Source organism: Lathyrus oleraceus, chromosome 5 (genome assembly GCF_024323335.1).
Source record: "Lathyrus oleraceus cultivar Zhongwan6 chromosome 5, CAAS_Psat_ZW6_1.0, whole genome shotgun sequence".
In the NCBI taxonomy this organism is placed as follows: domain Eukaryota; kingdom Viridiplantae; phylum Streptophyta; class Magnoliopsida; order Fabales; family Fabaceae; genus Lathyrus; species Lathyrus oleraceus.
Genome location: NC_066583.1, coordinates 294,900,328 through 294,919,746, shown reverse-complemented (window position 1 = coordinate 294,919,746; position 19,419 = coordinate 294,900,328). Strand labels below are relative to the sequence as shown.

General features: G+C 33.8%; 1 protein-coding gene across 1 annotated transcript; it reads right to left on the bottom strand.

Annotated features, from left to right (window-relative positions):
- Positions 1 to 14,341: 14,341 nt before the first annotated feature.
- Positions 14,342 to 16,063, bottom strand: LOC127080279 (zinc finger BED domain-containing protein RICESLEEPER 2-like). The gene is made up of 2 exons (XM_051020607.1): positions 14,474 to 16,063; positions 14,342 to 14,380 (listed from the first exon to the last, which is right to left on the bottom strand). The coding sequence occupies exons 1-2, from the start codon at positions 16,061 to 16,063 to the stop codon at positions 14,342 to 14,344; spliced, it is 1,629 nt and encodes a 542-aa protein (XP_050876564.1).
- Positions 16,064 to 19,419: the final 3,356 nt, after the last annotated feature.

Below are 19,419 nucleotides of genomic sequence, written 5' to 3'. Positions count from 1 at the left end.
GAGAGATTGCACATAAACTTACAACTCTGACATTATAAGCCAAATTATCCACAACTTAAGAAGGATAAGGGTAAGGGTCAATACAAGAAGTTTAGTAAGCCTAGAATATCATTATAACTTGGGAAAATGATAGTGAATCCTCAAGTGAAGGTAGCTCAAGTGAAAGTGATGAAGCGAGAGTTTTTTGTCTCATGGCCCATCATCATAAGAAGAAAAATGTAAGTCATTCTAAATATGAACCTATTGATGAAATGTCTTATTCTGAATTAAAAATTGCTTTGAAAATCTATATGGTGAAGCCGTAGATGCTTTTAAAAGTTTGACTTAAAATAAAAGAATTTTTTTTCATACTTAGAAGCCAAAGTTTTAGAAACTGAAAAAACAAATGGAAGCTCTTAAGAAATCCATGTTAGATGCTTCAAAAGTAGATTTTGAGGAAGATAAATGTTCTTGGTCTGGTTGTGAAACTTGTCACATTTGGAAAAAAAGTTAATACTCTAAAATCCAAATTAAACAAGGCTTTAGAACCAAAGGTCACATTCGCTATTAATCCTAAAAAATTCAAAAGATATTTAAATGTGCCATAGAAGAATTACAAATTTATTATAAGTGAATCTAATAGAAAAAGTTATTCACACCATCATTTGAATTGTTACTATTATTGTAAGAAAGGTCATACCATTTTTAAATACAAACTTAGGAGACATTTGGTTCCTAAAGGTGTATTTCAATGGTTTCCCAAATGCAACAATCTTTTCACTCACTCTTAAGGACCCAATGAAAATTGGATACCTATCACTCTTGTTTGATCTTGTATGTTAAATGTCTTGGCTCCATAGAAAGAATGTAGTTTCTTGATAGTGGTTTCTCAACGCATATGACAGGTGACATTTCCCTATTCACTGACTTCATGCTAAAGAAGAAGGGTTTTATGACCTATGGAGACAAGACCGAGGGTGCAAGACTTGGTAAATGTAGTGTAGGTAATCCCTCTTCTACTACTATCTCTGACGTAATCCTTGTTGAAGGTATTAAACATAATATTCTTAGCATTAATTAACTATGCAATAAAGGCTATAAAATAAATTTTACAAATAGTTGAACATAATTGTAGCGGGGTATTCGTTACCTTTAGATTTATTGACTAAATCAAAAGTAAATCATACAATTCGAGTCGCCACCGCACTTCTATTTATCCAAAGGAAAGGTTAGAAAGCGAACAAAAACCGAGAAGTTTTATCAAATCAAAAACTAATAAAAATGTCAGAGATCTGGGTAAGGGGGTTGGTTATGCAATGGGAAGGTTTTAAGCACCCAAAACATCCTTAGTACTCTAAGGGAGCCCTTTTTACAAATGTTGTATGGTAGGTTGGTATTTGTGAAAATATTTGTAAAACATGATTGGGGAGATGAGAAAAGAATATACAAATTATTTACAATTTTGTGTTTGAATGGATAAACCCATTGCCTACGTACCATCTTAAAAAGGTAGGATCAAAACCTCGTCGTTCGGGGTAAAAATCTCAAAATAAATTGATGAATTAATTGGTCAAAAGCCTTAAGGTATTTTGTTATCAAAGGGAGAAAACTCAACCTAAAACCACAAATCCACCATGTGAGGAGAGCTTCAACATACTAGTGAGGGATCCACCCTATAATAAGTATGGAAGACTTATAGTCCAATCACTAAGGATACAGGTGAGGATTACATCAACCTCTATGATAACTCAAACCTAATAGCTAATTTTTATGAAAAGCTTTGGCAAAAGTGGCAATTGGGACCACAAAAACAATTGAGTGAGTTGTATTTACAAATGAAAAGTATTCACAAAATAAAGTCAAAGTTGACTTAAGATTCAATTCAAAATAAGTGTTATGAAAAGAGTTTGAAAAAATCAAAGGCATAGTGCCTAGGTTTCTAATTTTGAAAGCAATGTTAATGTTTGCACAAAAAAGTTTGGCTTGGGTTAGAGTGGAGAGAAGAAGAGAAAGGCTAGGTCCTAAACATGCAAAGATGAGAGAAGAGAAATAAGACCTCTTGGAGTTCCCTTCTTGAGATCATAAAGATGATCCAAGTTGCTCCTTTTCTTTTGGACTTAGCAAGCAATAAGCAATTAATTCAAGCAAGCAAGCACATATTCAATCAAGCTCCTAGGATCCTCCCATTTTGAACTTGTCTCTCTTATCTTGGATGCTCATGACAATGGTCCTTCTAAATAGATCAAGTTTGGTATCCTTATCACAAGAACACACAAATCAAAAGGTTCCACAATGCAATAAAAAGAATGGACAAGAGTGAGCTTAGAATTAGGAGTTCTTTCAATTCATCTTTCAAGATTAAGCATTCTAAAGGCATGAGGCCTAGTTGCTCTTCAACATATTTAGCATTCTAAAGGCATGAGGCCTGGTTGCTCTTGAAACTCCATTTAGCATAGGTAAGGTCCTAAATCTAAGTCCTTTCTCCATTTGCATTGGGTTCACACAAACAAAACAAAACAAGCACAAGGCAATAGTATATACACAATAATGTGCTCAAGTGAGCAAAAGGCAAATTGCATTAACATAAACATGAGCTCAAGTGAGCAAAGGGAAAAGACAAATGAATTAATGAACAAGAAATTAAATTTCATTAAAGTAAATTGTAAGAATTAAATGCTTGAATTAAAAGTTAGTGATTAGTAGTTAGTGTTAGTGTGCCATAAGGCAATTTAGCGCTATGTTAAGCAATCGTAAATGGACTAATGTAGTAGTCACACCTATCTGAGGTCGGTCAATAAAACTATAGGCAAATAAACACAAGTTAGAGATCATGACTAGTAAGCCAAGCTCCTACAACTTGCCATGCCAAAAGAAAAGAAGAATGACCTTGTATGGATTTAGGTTTTTTGCTTGACCAAGAAGCAACCTATCTTTAATGTAAAGCAATTCACTTGATCTTTGATTAAGATGAATTTGATTTGGATCAAAGAAGGTTAAGCCTCTCATATGTCAAGGCTAACCACCAATCATTAACTCATTGGTCAAAAAGAAAAAAGAAGAAGAAGAAGATGGAAATGGAATGTACATAATACAAATTCAAATGACATAAGCAAAACACATTGACCAAATATGAATGGAATCAACATCAATCAATGGTAAACAAAAGCGAGATAAAACTTAGAAGTCAAGAAATAACAAAAATATTTTTGGTATTTTTTGGAATTAAAATAATACTTGGAATAAAATGAACAAATAAAGGTCAAACTTCAAATCCAATTCAAATCAACTTGGAAAAGTCCAATTGGATCATCATAAGTCTAACATGGTCAAACAAGGTTAGACAAAAAATTTCATCATTTTTTTGAAAACAGAAACTAATTTTAAACATTTAAAAATGAAGAAAAATAACATAATTGGACTAAAATCTCAAATAAATCTCAAATCAATTAAGAAATTGATGAGAATATTTTTCATAGATCCATCATCATCCAAAGATATTAAGAAAATACTTTTGGCATTTTTGAATATCAAAAGGTATTTTAAATGAATTAAAAACAAACAGAAATGAAATAATTCACAAAAAATATTAAATGGAATCACAAAAATAATTAAAAATCATTTTTAGAAACTAGAATTCAAGAGAAATTTTTTGCAATTGGTCCCATATTTTTGTGATTCCAAATAAAGAAGTTATGAGTTTTTAAAATAAAATGGAATAAAAGAAAATTAAAACAGAAATTAAAAATAGCAAAAATCCTGAGGTGTGAGATCCACTTCATTAATTGACGTGGCTGATCTGGTGGATGGGAAGCGCACGCGCATGATGAACCTTGGTCAACAGCGGAACATATTGCATTAAATAAAGTCAATCAAACCAAAAGCCAAGATTAGATCTAGAAGAGTGAATCCAAGGGCTCAGGTTCAAACGCGTGGGGACGATGGTGTACACCACCGTCTTCTCCGGCGAAAAGGCCAGTTTCGGCCACCTGTTGCAGGTTTTCAAACCTCAACCAAAACGCGCGATCTATACATCATTCGAAAGCTGGGGTGATGTACATCACCCCTGTAACCTTAATTTCCACTCAAGATCCCTATAGAGAAAGAAATCTAAGATAGAAAAATAACGTGTTCAATCTGAACTTGTTCAATTCACAAAATTAAGATCACAAATCAATTGCCTCTCACATGAGGACTTCAGAGATGCCAACCAATACAAAAAATGCTCAATATCCAAAGAGATTCGAATGAAAACAGTTGGAGGGAAAACCTTTGAAGTGCAATTTGTACGAGCTTGATCCAATCCAAATCTTCAGTGCAACTTGATCTTGAAGTAACAAGGAAGCAAGGCTAAGGAATTTGAAGCTGAAGATCAACCAAGGAAGTTGAAATTCAAGCTTGAAAATGGAGAAAAAATTCAGAATTCCTTTAATGGAGGGTTGGGGATTCAGTTGTGCAGAGCTTCAGGCGCCTTTAGGTTGGTTCTCAAGTGAAGCAAGCATGTGTATTTATAGCTAAGGCTGATGCAATGCAATGAAGAACTCGTGTGTGCATGAGCTTGGGTCCTCCATGCATGGGCCTGTACAGGCGCATGTGAGGCCCAAACTCAATTGCATTTGAGTGCTGAACACTAATGAATGAAGTTTGGATGTGCAAATGGCAAGGCAATGTAGTGTGCAAGAAGATTTCAAATGTTATGCATAATTGAACCTAAAACTTCACCTTTTCGAAAATGCCATTTGGAAAATTGAAACATATGCATGTGGGTAATGGTTGGAAAGGTCTTGACATGAGGAACAAATGTTATGTTGAGCAAAAATCCATTTGGAGTTGGGAAAATTCTGAAAACTGGCCATGAAGTTCAATGTACAAAACATGTATATGGAAAATTTACCAAAATGGACCAACTTCAAGCCCTTCTATTCCAATGATGAAAGCCTCAAATGACAAAACCTTCAACATAAAAGTTGTAGATATTTTCAATACAATCAATTTGGACTTAAAGTTTGAATCATTTGGATTTTTGATGAGAAAGTTATGGGCACTTGAAGTTGGTCTTTTCACATTTTAATGACTTTGGTCCAAAGTGACCTATAATGTTTTGTATTATCACATGTGTTTCTTTTAGGATTATGAAATTTTCCCCAACATAACATTTGAATTAGACATCGTAAAATTTCCAATGCACTTGGTTCCACCTCAAAATCATAAAAAATGAAGGAGTTAGGTCCTTGGGAACTTGACCCAAAATTAGGGTTTCAGTCAAAATGACCTATAATGTTTTTAAATGAATTATGACCTTCCAAGTTTCAAATGTATTTTTGATGAACATGAAAGTTGTTCATATGGTTCTTAAGAACATTTTTTCTCTTGGGGTCATCTTAATTTGACAAACACATCAAAAGTTAGGTCTCAGTGTATTTCAAAATAGTCAGATGAATTGACTAATCAACTTCTCAAAGCCAAACTTCAAATCTTGATGAATTAATGATTGAGGAAACTCACACAAGCTCATATATGCATAAAATGATGAATTAAAGAACTTCCCTTGATTGTATTTGATCATAGTTGAGGTTGCTTCATGAGCAAGGCACAATCAATGCATAGTTGAATTGGGGTTTCCTTAGGAAACACCTCAAGCCCTTTGGTTTATCTTGATCAAATTGACAAATTGAGATATTTGGGAGGAAAATATGATGATTGAGATCTTTGGGAACCATTTTCATGCTTGCTTTCACTTTCATCTGGCCACTTCAATAGGTATAGGAGCCATCCTAGGAGCCTTGGATCACATGACTGCTTGAGCTTCAAAACAAAAATGTTAGTGACATATTTTTGTGCTTTTCGTTAGTAAACAAAATAAGAAAAGCAATAATATACAATTCAAGCATGCTTGGTGGTCTCCAACCAACTCACATAAGTCCCGACCCAAGGGTAAAGGGGCCAAGATGCTATGATCCTTGAGGCCAATGCAAATGAGCAATGTTATGATGCCATGAGGGATCTTAGGGCCAAAATTAGGGTCTTACAATAATGAAAATAAATATTATTCGTTTAAGGGCTTGAGGGTTAACAACACCTATATGCTTAACTCGAATGATATATCATTAACAAGTACTAAGTGTTTAGTAACCATGATTTAAGACTCTTGGTTATGGCATAAACGATTAGCTCATGTTAACTTTGATCTACTAAATAAAGTGGTCTCAACCTCCGCCTTCCATAGTTTGAACTTGGAAAAGACCTCAGATTTATATTTCACGAAATAAACCCAGACCTTACGAGAAAAACCATCAGTGAATGTCACAAAGTACTTGGAACCTCCAAATGAGGGCTCTTTTGTAGGCCCCTAGACATCATAATGGACATAGTCTAAGATTCCTTTGGTCTTGTGTTACTTGGTCTTAAAACAAACTTTACATTGTTTCCAAGAACACAATACTTGCACAATCCAATTGTGCAACTGAGAACACCCTTAAACAAATTCCTCTTAGGTAGTTACATCATCCCATGTTCACTAAGATGAACCAAGCGCATGTGCCACAGTTTGGTTTCATCATTATCAGTTTCAACATATGTTACATCACCCAAAATTGTGCCCCTAACAACTTATAAATGTTTCCTGCAGTCCTCCTTGTCGCCATCACTGTCATTGCACCCTTATTAACCCTCATGATGTCTCTATCTCCATCTGACCGGAATGAATAACCATTTGCTTGAAAATTACCTAGAGAAATAAAATTATTCCTCAATTCTGAAACATAACACACCTTATTCAACGTGCGCACGCCACCATCATCCAAAGAAATTTTAATTTCCCCCTTTCTAATAATGGTACAAGTTTTATCATCACCTAAAAATAGAAAACCAAAATCACCTAATTTAAAAGAGTTGAACCTTCCAGGTGTAACGTCATATGGTAGGAGCACCTAGAATCGAGAATCCATGCATCAGTGCACTTTGTAGATGAAATGCAAAGCAAACCCTCTTCACTACAGGAGCCATCAGATTGAACTATATTTACTGAACTATTGTTACCTGACTTATTTTGACAGCCCCTATTCCAATGGCCAATTTGCTTGCAACCATAACATTCTACTATTTTTTTGTCCTTGGACTTGAACCTTTTTTCCTTCCAGAACTTACTGCCTTGCCCTTGCCTTTGCCATAGTCTTGACCTTCCTTCATAAACAAACCTTCACCTATGCTTCCTCCACCTTCCACTACACTTTGGTGACATTGTGCATGTTGCAAAAGAGTAAAATAAATAGAATTCAACGTGATTGTTTCCTTCTCGTATGTGTTTACCTTGTTTTGTTAAACAAGCGCTGGTCTTCCAAAATTGCTACTTTGGTTACTTACATGATCGACTAGATTAATCATAGGACATATGTGTATAGTTTTTGTTCAAGGTTTGTTTTACTATTAAGTTCTTCGATGATAATGTTGCAATTAAAAGTAATGCAAAGAAAATTGATAGAAAGTATGAAGAAAGAACATAAATTCGATATGAATGTAAATGGCATGAAAATGAATTTAATGTAAATAGATTGACATTGAATGAAAATATGGTGTTTCATACGTACATATTCTTAGAAAAATCTTTTCTCAATAACACTTAAGTGCTTCGATTTCTTTTGAGTTTGATACAATATTGAACACCCCGAATCCTAATGGTAAGACTCATATTTATACTACTTCGACAGTAACAGTAACAAACCGTCTTTTCTCCATAAAATGATACATTTTTGGTTGCATGTATTTCGCCTTTCATAGGCCTCCATGCGTCCTTTGAAGGAACGAATAAGGCCAAAATATGGTTATTAACCCTTTTGAATCATCTTTGTCGAACTCATCTTTGAACCATTTCAGAAACTTCTAAATCCTATAACACTATTTCGACAATATAGCAATCTCCTTACCAAATTCCAGTCGAAAAGGCTTTGCCTAACTCCCGTCGAAGTCAGCTTGGGTTTCTTCCAAATATTTCCTTAAGTTTTATACTTGACTTCTTATATCTTTTTTAGCATCTAAATTACAGCTAACAAATTGCCCTCCAAAAATGTCTTTTTTGACCGAATGGAGAAAGGGGACATTTTTTGAAAGCTTTAACGCGACAATACTTACTGATGTGACATCATAGTCGTCATGACCACCTTCCAAAACGTCTTATCAGAAACATGTAAACTGTAAACACCATTGTTATACCTATTTTAAGACCCCAATTTTGACCTTAAGATCCCTCATGTTATTCTCATCATATGCATTAGCATTGGGATCACACCTTGGAATTCTCCTTTCCCCTCATTCATTGGGTTTGCATTGTGAGAGATCACCAAGCACATTTGATTGTATCATACTTCATTTTCCTTTATTTACTAACCAAAATACCAAAAATATGTCAATGTATAGTTTGTTGCTTTTGTAGGTAGTGTGTATGCTCACCTATGCTCTAGCAAGCTCATATATAGGGTTTAAGACCCTCAGTGCAAGGAGCTCAATCAAGAATTGGTTTAAATTGGCTCTAAGTATCATATACGAATCCCCATGATCTTCACATATTATTTTGATCAAGAAATCATCAAAAGTTTGGAGTTGGTTTTCCTGGGAAACCCTAATTCATCTGGGTATCTTGTGTGACTTCTTCAACAAGTTTCTTCAACAATTAACCAAATATTTCAAGGGATACTTCAAATTACATCATATTATGAATATATGATCCTCCATGAGTCCCAAAAGTCAAGAGGATGTCAAGCTAGCAAGTTAGTTCATGGTGGTTGACCAGAGAAAGTCAACTGGTCAAAACTGGGGTTCCCTAGACCCTATCTTCTACAATTTTTGTCATATGAAAATGATTCCAAGATAAATGTTACTCTAAATGACACTCCAAACAACTTTAATGTTTAGGTTAAGAGCTAACTTTTCTTGGAAAGTCAATTTATATGGTGAAAGATTATAGGTCATTTTGTTTGAACCCTAGTTTTAAGGTCAACTTCCCAAGATCATAACTTGCTCAATTTGTATGAGATGAAAGCCATTCAAATTGCATGATCAAATTCAAGATGTATACTTCAACATTTATGTTTGAAGGAAGTGAAAATTCAACTTGCAAATACATGTGTCAAGAGGAAATATTATAGGTCATTTTGGACCAATACCATTGAACAAGTGATTTTCCTCAACTTCTAAAATGCATATATCCTTCATGAAAATTCCAAATGAGGTCAAATTGGTAAACAAATTGAAGATTATTGAAAGATATACAACTTTGATGAATGAATGTTTCTCATTTGAAGTCCATAGAAAAAGGTATTTAAGGTGGAATAAGTGAACATTTGACTTGGGACTTAGAAAATTTTCAAATATGTTTGATTTACCAAACTTCCACCTCAAAATTCATCATGATCCAAGATTAAAATGAAAAAGTGTTCAACATGAAAGTTGTTCCCCTTGATCTCACCTTTCTAAAATATCCAAAATCATCTCATTTGGACAAAGTATGAGGCACTTGCGCATGGGTGAAAGTTGAAGTACCATTTGGATATTTTCAAGGTCCAATTTCCATACACACTTGCATAAGCTTCCATGATTTTAGTACATGGCACATTGGTTTATGGATCAGATGCTATCATTTCATGGGCCTCATGCACGCCCATGCAACCATGCAAAGAGGATTTTCAAATTTTTGCCAAAATTGGAAATGTGCAAATATCATTCTCTATGGCTATAAATAGAACCTCTCATGCTCAGAATTGAGGACCTCATGCCCAAGCTTTGATTCAGAAACCCCAAACCCTCGCCATTGAAGGATAAACTTGAGGATTTTCTTTGAAAATCGAGTTTCAATTCTCCATCTGTTTTGAGATTGAAACTCCAAGTGTCCATCCCTTTCTCTGATCTATTTCTCTTCCATCAAGCATCTAAAGCAAGGCCAAGCATAATTGGAAGCAAGATCGTGCCAATCTGAAGCTCCATCAAAGGTGAATTTTCAGATTTTTCATCTCTTCGATTCTCACTCAATTCTCCAATATTCTTGTTGATTTTTGGTTGGCTAAAGTCCTACCAATGTAGATAAGAAGATTCAGTTGCTTTGAAGTCAAATCGAAGAAACTCAGTTCATGATCCTCAAAATTCAATTCCATATATCTTTTCATACTTGGAATTAGACAAAATTGAGACCAGATTCGAGCTCCTGAGCGCTTTTCCTTCAAAATAGTGTACTCATTTTCCATTTTTCTTTGAGTTGAACTTGGACCAGTCCGGTGGTCCTCACTAGAGAAGATGACCGAAGCTAGGGCTCCGGTGGTGTGATGGCTTGTCCAGAACCCTTTGATCTGAGTCCTACGTTCTAATCTCAACCATCCAAAGTGATTACCACGTGTGCATCTCATTTGACTAAGGAACGCATAGAACGTGCGCTTTGGACCATCTGATCTGCCACCTCAATTAATGAGGGAGATCAGATCGTCCGCGTATTTTTGAATTTTTGAATTTTCATTTTTATTGCTTTATTTTCATTAATTCATATTAATTTCATTATTGATCCAAAAAATATGGGACTTTCACCCATAATTTTCAAATATTTTCCTCTTTCATTTTCTTAATTAAAATTATTTTTTGGATCGATATTGATATTTTTCATGATTTAATTGTTTTCGTGCATATTTTTAATTATTTAAAAATACTTATGACTTTTCAAAAATAGTGAAATTTTTTCTCCCAGGTCCTTTGACCTTGTTTGACCTATGATAAATCTCTTGGCCATTTATTTGGTGTTTTGAAGAGGTTTTAGGTTTTTTGATAAAACATAATTTAATTTAATGCATTTTAAATTGATTTTTAATTTGTTTAATTGAAAATAAATTGTGTTGAGCCATTTTTATTGCCTTATGAAGTTTGACTATGTGTTTGGGCCTTGGTGAAGATTGATTTGACTTTTGTTGAATTAAAATCATTGGATTTAGGGGATTGATGAAATGTATATTTCATCTCCCAAAATGAATGAATGATTTTAATTTGATAAAACTCCTCCCATGACCAATTTTTTTTGTCCCGTCTCCCCTCCCTCTTCATCTTCAATCCCTTTCTATCCCATTCCTCTCATTGGCCAATGACATCTCAATATCCTAAGGCTAATTGGTTCATGAACCAATACAAGTATGAATGAGATTAGATCCACCCTTTGATCATTTTCTTTTTATGTATGGTATATTTTAGGAGTATGGTTCATTATACCATATCTCTGACATGCATTAACACCAAAATTTCTATTGCCCGACCTCACATGGTTGTGACTTCTACATAAGTCCAATTACGATTGCTTAACATAGCGCTAAATTTTGACACAAAAGGCATATCATTCTAGTAAGTGAGATTGTAAGTCTCCCCTCTTTCATGGTATTGTGTGGAAACTTGGCCTTTTTTCCTTCCTTTGGGAGATGTCTTAGTTCAAGGATCCATGCTTGTGAATAGAGGGTTGAGTGTTCTCCAAATAATGACTTAAACAATTGAAAAACAAAACTCCACTAACTTCTAATCAACTAACATATGACTAAATTTTTAATTTCAAGTCATTTACTTTATGTACTTTAAATTCAAGCCATTTACCATTTGTCATTATACATATCATTTAACTTGTTTGTTTTTAATGTCATTTTCACTTTGCTCACTTGAGCCATATATTGTGATTGTATATATTTGTTTGTGTACGTTGTTTGTGTTTGTGGTCTTAAGACCTTAAAGTACATAATAAACAACAAAAAACCCCTAAAAAATGTTTGTGTGGACTGTTGGATTTGATCTGAGCTTTGTACTTAGAATTAGGCAATATTCCCTATGCAAAAGGACTTGGCCAATGCCAAAATTTATAAAACCAAGTCATTGTGATGTGAGCTTTCATCTGATACAAGTATTGGGATCCACTTGAGTTCATCTGCAACATGGTCTTGATGAAAATGTTACTTTGAACCTGTGTCTAATGCCTTATTCTGAGCCATTCAAGGAGTATGACATCTGATACATGGGGAATATTATGGAATAAGACTATGAAGTTGCTAGATTGGATGTGGCTATCTTTATTTGATGTCTTGCTATTCATTATGCTAATTGCTTATTGATATTGCTTGATTTAAAGTCCAAAGGAAAAATGGGTTTCTATATGACATTCTTGTCCATTGGATTGCATCCCATTGGTCAGATCTTTTAGATTTTTCCTAGGATTAGTCTCTTCATCTCCTCCCACTTCTTAAATTTCAAATCTCTCCCTCTTTTCAAAACTTTCTTTGCTTGTGATTTTTAACTTAGACTTTATTGCAAATTAGAAACTTTGGCCTTATGCCATTGCATTTTTAAACTCTTTTCTTAAATTAAACTGGTGAATGAATCTAACCATATTGACTTAAAATTTCAAAAGACAAAAAGAATTAACACTCATTCAAACTCTTTTTAGGCCTTTTGTGCCTAATTCAAACTTAAACATTTGTTAAAAACAACTCACTCATTTTGAAATTTTTACCACGAACTATGAGGTTTTGATCCCTCATTTTTATGATGGTACGTAGGCACAAGTCCGAAGGTCTTGTCAAACACAAAAATATAATTAATGAATTCTTTTCTCATCCCCTCACTCTATTTATTGCAAACATCATTTTATACTAAAATACATGCACACATAAAAAAGGGCTCCCTATGATTACCTAGGACACTTTGGGTACTAACACCTTCCCTTTGTGTAACCAACCCCCTTACCTGTAATCTCTGGCATTTTATTATTTTTGATTTGAAAAATTCTTATCTTTGGGTTTTTTTCGTACTTTTCCATTTTCCTTTGGAAGCAACAAAAGCGCGGTGGCGACTCTGGTTTTATTGACATTAAGTTTATCCATATCTTAAGGGTCATGAATTTACCGCTACGCCTATATTGTAGGAGCAATATAGCAACTAAAAAGGCAACCGCTTGCTCAACCAATGAAAAACATACATGCGTCCCACTTGTCATCACAAAGGAAATGTGAACGAATTTTTCTCCGTCTATAAATATTCTTCATCTTCTTCCTTTGTAAACTTTCCATTTCTTGAGCTTATAACCTCTACTTTTCTTGCGATTCCTTCTCAGAAACAACTTACACAAGCCTTTCCTCTTCCAAAGTTCAAATCTTCAACAATGGCATCTTTAAAAACCAAGAACAACAAAATTGGCAAACAACATCAAGATTCCTTATCATCCGTAACCCAGATTACAAAACGATCACTGGTAGGAAATCAAGAATACATTCTTGAACCCCCTCTCCTTGAAGAAAAGCGAAAACTCTATCAATCCCAGGTAGGGCTGGAAATGAGTCGAGTCGAGTCGAACCCGTCGTCGGCTCGACTCGACTCGATAAGAATTGGTTTAGCTCGAATCTCGACTCGAGTTCGACACAAACTTTTTTTTAAGCTCGAACTCGACTCGTTTTAAGTTTTTGAACAACTCGGTTCAACTCGTTAGGTTCAGTTCGTTAGGTTCAGTTTGTTTACTTTACGGACTAAAAAGTCATTTTTTAATGTTTAATTTTTTTATTATATTTGACATTTTAAATTATTCTTTTTAAAGGGAAAATATTAAAACAAAATAAAGCTTTCAAGAGATAAATTTAAAAGTCTAATTCAAAAACTATTCTTTTTGAGTTTAAGTTTGTCTCAAAAACTATTACAAATATAATAAAATAGTACAACAAAAACTATTAGAAATTGATACATTCCCATCACAAAATGATTATTCAACTTCAATCTTCATTACACCAACTGTCAACTGATTTACTGTCATAGCTAGTAAGGAAAGGATAACCTGCAAGATGGAAAAGGATAATTTTTAAGCCAATTAAATTCATATATCAGAATACCAACACAACATGATCATGGTATGCTATGCTAAATCAATTACTTCTATAAATAAATTCATTTTAAATATATCACAAATAGCAGTACCTTTAAAATATATCACAAATATCAGTACTTCATATATCACAAATAGCAGTACCTTAAATCAATTCTTTTTAAATTCATGAAATTTCTAGATTTATGTTACAACATTGGTATGGTTTGAACACCACATTAAAGCTCACAAATTAATATACATTGCAGCTACCTTTTAAATATATCACAATTAACACAATACTAGTTCCTCATATATAACAAATAGCAGTACTTTAAATGATTAATTCTTTTTAAATTCATGAAATTACTAGATGTATGTTACAACACTGGTATGGTTTAAACACTCTATTAATTGTATGAGATGCTAACAACTAACAAGTAATAAAGACTAAATACACAGTTAATTATACAACAATCTCACTCACCTGCATTGATAGCTCTCTATTTATCATCAAGGGAGTAATGTAATTTCTGTTTGCACTTGCTCCACCTATTAATAAAAAGAAGAATTTAGTTTTAAAAATTATCAATGCTATTTTTAAAAGTTTATATTATACTTAATAATCAAAAGAGAGCATATTACCTTAGGTTTGTTCCTAATTCCATGCAATATTCGAAGCCAATCACCACCACAAATTAAAGCTTCGACAGTAGATGAACTTAAAGAAGCTCGAAATGAATCGATAACTCTCCCTCCGGTGCTAAAGGTTGACTCCGAAGCCACAGTAGATATTGGAATGGCAAGAACATCTGCTGCCATATGGGATAACACTCTATATTTTCCACAATTCAATTTCCACCATTCCAAGGCACAAAATGACATGTGGCCGTTATCTTTAGGTTTGTAAGTTGGCTCATTCAAATACTCTTCAATTTCATATTTTACAGCAGGAATTGCTTGTTGTTCTTCGACATAATTCATTAACAATGACCACCCAAAGGATTTTTGTGACTCCAAAATAAGCTCATTTTGATCAACACCACTTCTACTAGATCCTTCTTCACTATGCTCACTAAGTATATCAGCATACTCTTTGTACATATCATCAAGCGTGATACGCATATTTTTTATATTTTTTCTAGCTTCAACTTCTGGATAAATTAAGGGAAAACACATGTTAACACCCATCATTTTGATCCTAGGGTCCAACACAGAAGCAAGCGACATAACAAGATTACATTGGCTCCAATATTTGTCAAATTTTCCCTTCATCGCTTTTGCCATTTCTTTCATAAAATCAGATTCATCTTGGATAGCTTGATCTAAAACTAGTTTGATTCGAAATACCTCAGCAAGATATAAGTTAGCAGTTGGATATTCACTACCTGAAATAATATTTGTAACAACATTAAATACCTCTAGAAACTTGGAAACTTTTTCAACCTTTTCCCAATCATCATCATCTAGAAGAGTTGTATAGCTTGGTTCTCGATCTTGAAAACGAGGGAAGACTTCTTTGAACTGCATTGCAACTGACAACATTTGATAGGTGGAGTTCCAACGAGTAGGGCAATCAAGAATTAATTTTTTACCACCAAGCTTTAGTTGTTGAACTATTTGTGAGAATGTTTGCAACCTTGCTTCAGACTGATTGATGAACTTCACACTTTCACGCACGTCTTCAACTATTTTTGCTATTTTCCCAATACCATCTTGAACAAGCAAATTTAGTATATACGCACAACAAAGCACATGAAATAACTTTCCATCTAGCACTAATTTCCGGTGCCTTAAAATAAGAACTTTTAACTCTTTCAAACATCTATCGTTGTAATGTGCATTATCCACTGACACACTAAATATTTTATTTTCAATACCCCAATCTTTAAGACATTTGAAGATAACATCAGCAATATCAACACCACGCCGAGGAGGAGGAACATGAACAAAACTAAGAATGCGTTTCTGCAAAACCCAGTCAGCATCAATGAAATGGCCAGATAACACCATGTATTCTATCTTCTGATTTTGTGACTTCCATAAATCAGTGGTCAAACAAATCTTATTTACTGTCCTTAAAGTAGACTTCAACTTTTTTCTTTCAGCTTCATAAACAGCAATACAATCATTCTTCAATGTCTTTCGACTAATTTTCTCATATGAAATATTATAACACTTCATCATAAAATGAAAACCTTCTTCCTCAACAATACTAAATGCACGTTCATGCATCATAATCCAATGTGCGGTGGCTTCTCGTTATCTTTCATGGTCATATTTACCTCCTGAATTCATTAGTAGTGGTCCAGAAAGCTTCTCATCAATCTTGCTTTTTGCTGGCTGAAAGTTTAAGTTTTTTTGTTGTGCTACTAGCTTCTTGTAAACATGACATGTTTGTTTTAAATGCCTCATCAAATGACTGGTTGATCCACTAGCAACAACAGAATAATTGTTTTTACAGTGTATACATTGCCATTTTTTTCCATTCTTTAATTTCACTTTTTTGAAGTGATCCCAAACTAGAGAAGTTTTCTTCCTCTTGGACTTTTGAATAACAATGTCACTGCTCTCAACATTTTCTTCATTCACAACTTCATTTGCCGGTGTTAATTCATTTGTTAGTGGTTCTTCATTAGTATTTGCATTTAAATCAATGATAAGATTTAATACATTTAAACACTCTTCTCCATCTTTTGGTGGTGATTGTGAATCTCCCATTGATTCAAGTGAGGTACTGTATGACATATCTACAATAGAAAAATAAATAAAACCACAAGTTCCATTAAAAAAATCATTAAATTTTTTAAATAGAACATAATAAAAAAATTCTCATAACAGAGTTATATATTTAGTTCAAACCAAGAAAAATATATTCAGAAAGAACATATACAAAACAAAGAAAATAAATAAAATCCTCATAACAGAGTTATAGTTCATTATATACAGGAAGAACATATTCAACATATTCAGAACACAGTAAAAAATGACAAAGCTACTAAAACAAGCAGATGATGAGAATAATAATATTTACCTCTATTGAAAAAAATTGTTGAATCTGGAAGAAAGAGTTAAAGTTTTTTTTCTTCAGAATAGAGAACAAAGACTGAAAATACGTAATATGAAGGATGAAGGAAGTTCTCTAAAACCTAAAATCTAAAAAGGAATACTAAAGGTTTTGCTTTTGGAAAATGCAATACTAATAAATGGGCATATTTAAAATCTTAAAAATAGTTAATAATAATAATAAAGTCAAAAATAATATAAAAGGATACAAATTAAATCATATAAATGGTACAATATTTAAAAAACGTTATTTTTAAAGTGGTAGATTAAAAAACAAATTTAGAAGTAGTTTAAAATGACACTTTAAAATTAAAAGTCACGGTGCATTATGTTTTTTTTTGAGTTAGAAGTATTTTACTTTGTATAAAAAAATGTCACAAGTATTTTTTAAAATATTTAATTTGATAAGTTAAAAGGTTAAAATCTATACATTATTTTTTTAAATGATACTATTCAGATATATGATTTAAAAATATTATATATATATATATATATATATATATATATATATATATATATATATATATATATATATATGAACCTAACGAGTCGAACTATACATAGCTCAAGTTCAACTCATTTATTTTACGAACTTAGTTTTGAGCTCAAGTTCGAATCATTTGGTTCATGAACCAAGTCCAACGAATTAATTATCGAATCAAGTCTCGAACTATTTTCGAGTTGGTTTGGTTCATTTCCAGCCCTAATCCCAGGTATTAATTCCTCTCACTATTGTTGGTAAAACTCATGCATATATGGGTCCTTTGCCCGACCCTAATGCAGATGTTGAAAAACTAAAAAAATTGTCCCTACTTATCATCGTACAAAACCCTTAGCCAGTAAGCCAGAAACTAATGATTCCCAACTGAAAGTTGTAGATGATAATCGGGAAAAGTCTTTGACTGAAGCATTAGAAACAAAAAACCCTATCAAAATCTAAACTATATGAGTGGCGCTCTTAGAGCATTTTGTACTTTCCCCTTTTCGAAAGACCATGGACCCTATCTCACTTAGCTTACCAAAGTTGAGAAGGACAAATCCCAATTTTAAAAAGAAATGGGTATTTATGACATGATTCAAGTGTCAAAAGTAGGGTCAGGATATAGTTAAAATATGTCAATAGCCTCTTTATATTTTTGGGATATTACTCAGAATACTTTCCATTTCCCCTGCGGAATGTTGACTCCTTCCCTTTTCGACATTGTTGTTATCGCTAATTTTCAACCAACTGGAGAAATATTTGACCCAAGCGACTTGAACAAAAACACCATCAATTTTGATACCAGCAGAGTCACCTTCACTCACTATATATCTGACCATCAAAACACTGAAAATGATGAAGTTTCTAACGAAGAACATATTTCCTTCCTGGCACTTTGGTTGTCACATTGTATCTTCTATTCAAAGTCTCTTCAAGTGCGAAGAGATTTTTAACTTTGGTGAACCAACTTCATGTTGGACGTAACATCTGCCTAAGTCAACTGATCCCGGGTTCACTTTATGAGTATTTAGGAAAAGCTTTCAAAATTCTGAAGACCTGTCAACCAGGGACAAACCTGCTACTAGCTGGCCCATACTGGTTACTCCAAATTGTGGTTAAATGCCACTTTTGAGCCTTCACTCCCAATTCACAACACCATTAATGAAGAAGACAAAGAGACTAAGAACATGTAAGTCAAAGGGACACGCCTAGTTCATCTGACCCCAAATGCCGAAGGATCAAGCTTACAAGCTTCCTTTTCTGGATATATGATGATATTTTCAAAACGCTACAACTTCATTCCTTCTATGGCTTCCTTCGCCAACAAAATCCATGGCCCTGAGTTGTTCACCGGAGAATTTCTTGCCTCTTCGATCGATCAGGAAGCAGAATCTTTGGCCATGTGGGAGGCATTTATCACCCCTAAATTGATTGCCTCCAGACTCAGATCGTCGATCAACCATATAACCTTGGTTAGCTATCAGCCCAATCTTGTCTCTCGACAATTTGGCCTCATCCAATTAATGCCTAAATCTCTCCATGACAGAAAAAAAACTCTTTGTATTTACAACATGTGGGTCACTGAGGATGAATGTGACAAACATCTATCTCTATATGCCGAAGTTGCCAAACTTACTCTCATCTCTTTTCAACCATCACTTTACTGCACACAAGAATTTGACACTTTGTGGAAAAATTACTACACCAATGAAATATTCGACATCCCTGCCCTTACTCAAAATCTAACTGATGTTTTTGCTTCTATACAGGACAGACTCAAGAAAGGTATAACAACTCATATAAATGAGATTCGAGCATTCCAGAAATACTTTGAAACTGCCTATAGACCTGATGATCTCAATTGAACCATCCGTGAGGCAACATTTATTTTAAAAGATAATTTTCTAGAGAATCTTCCTAATTTAAAAATCCCTTCGTGCGTAAATCCTGAAAACAAGTATGAGTTAGCTTTTATACTTCAACCACCAAAATTCCCACGATTTCCATGCGTTGATCTTGGCTTGGCATTTGGACCTCCATTCCC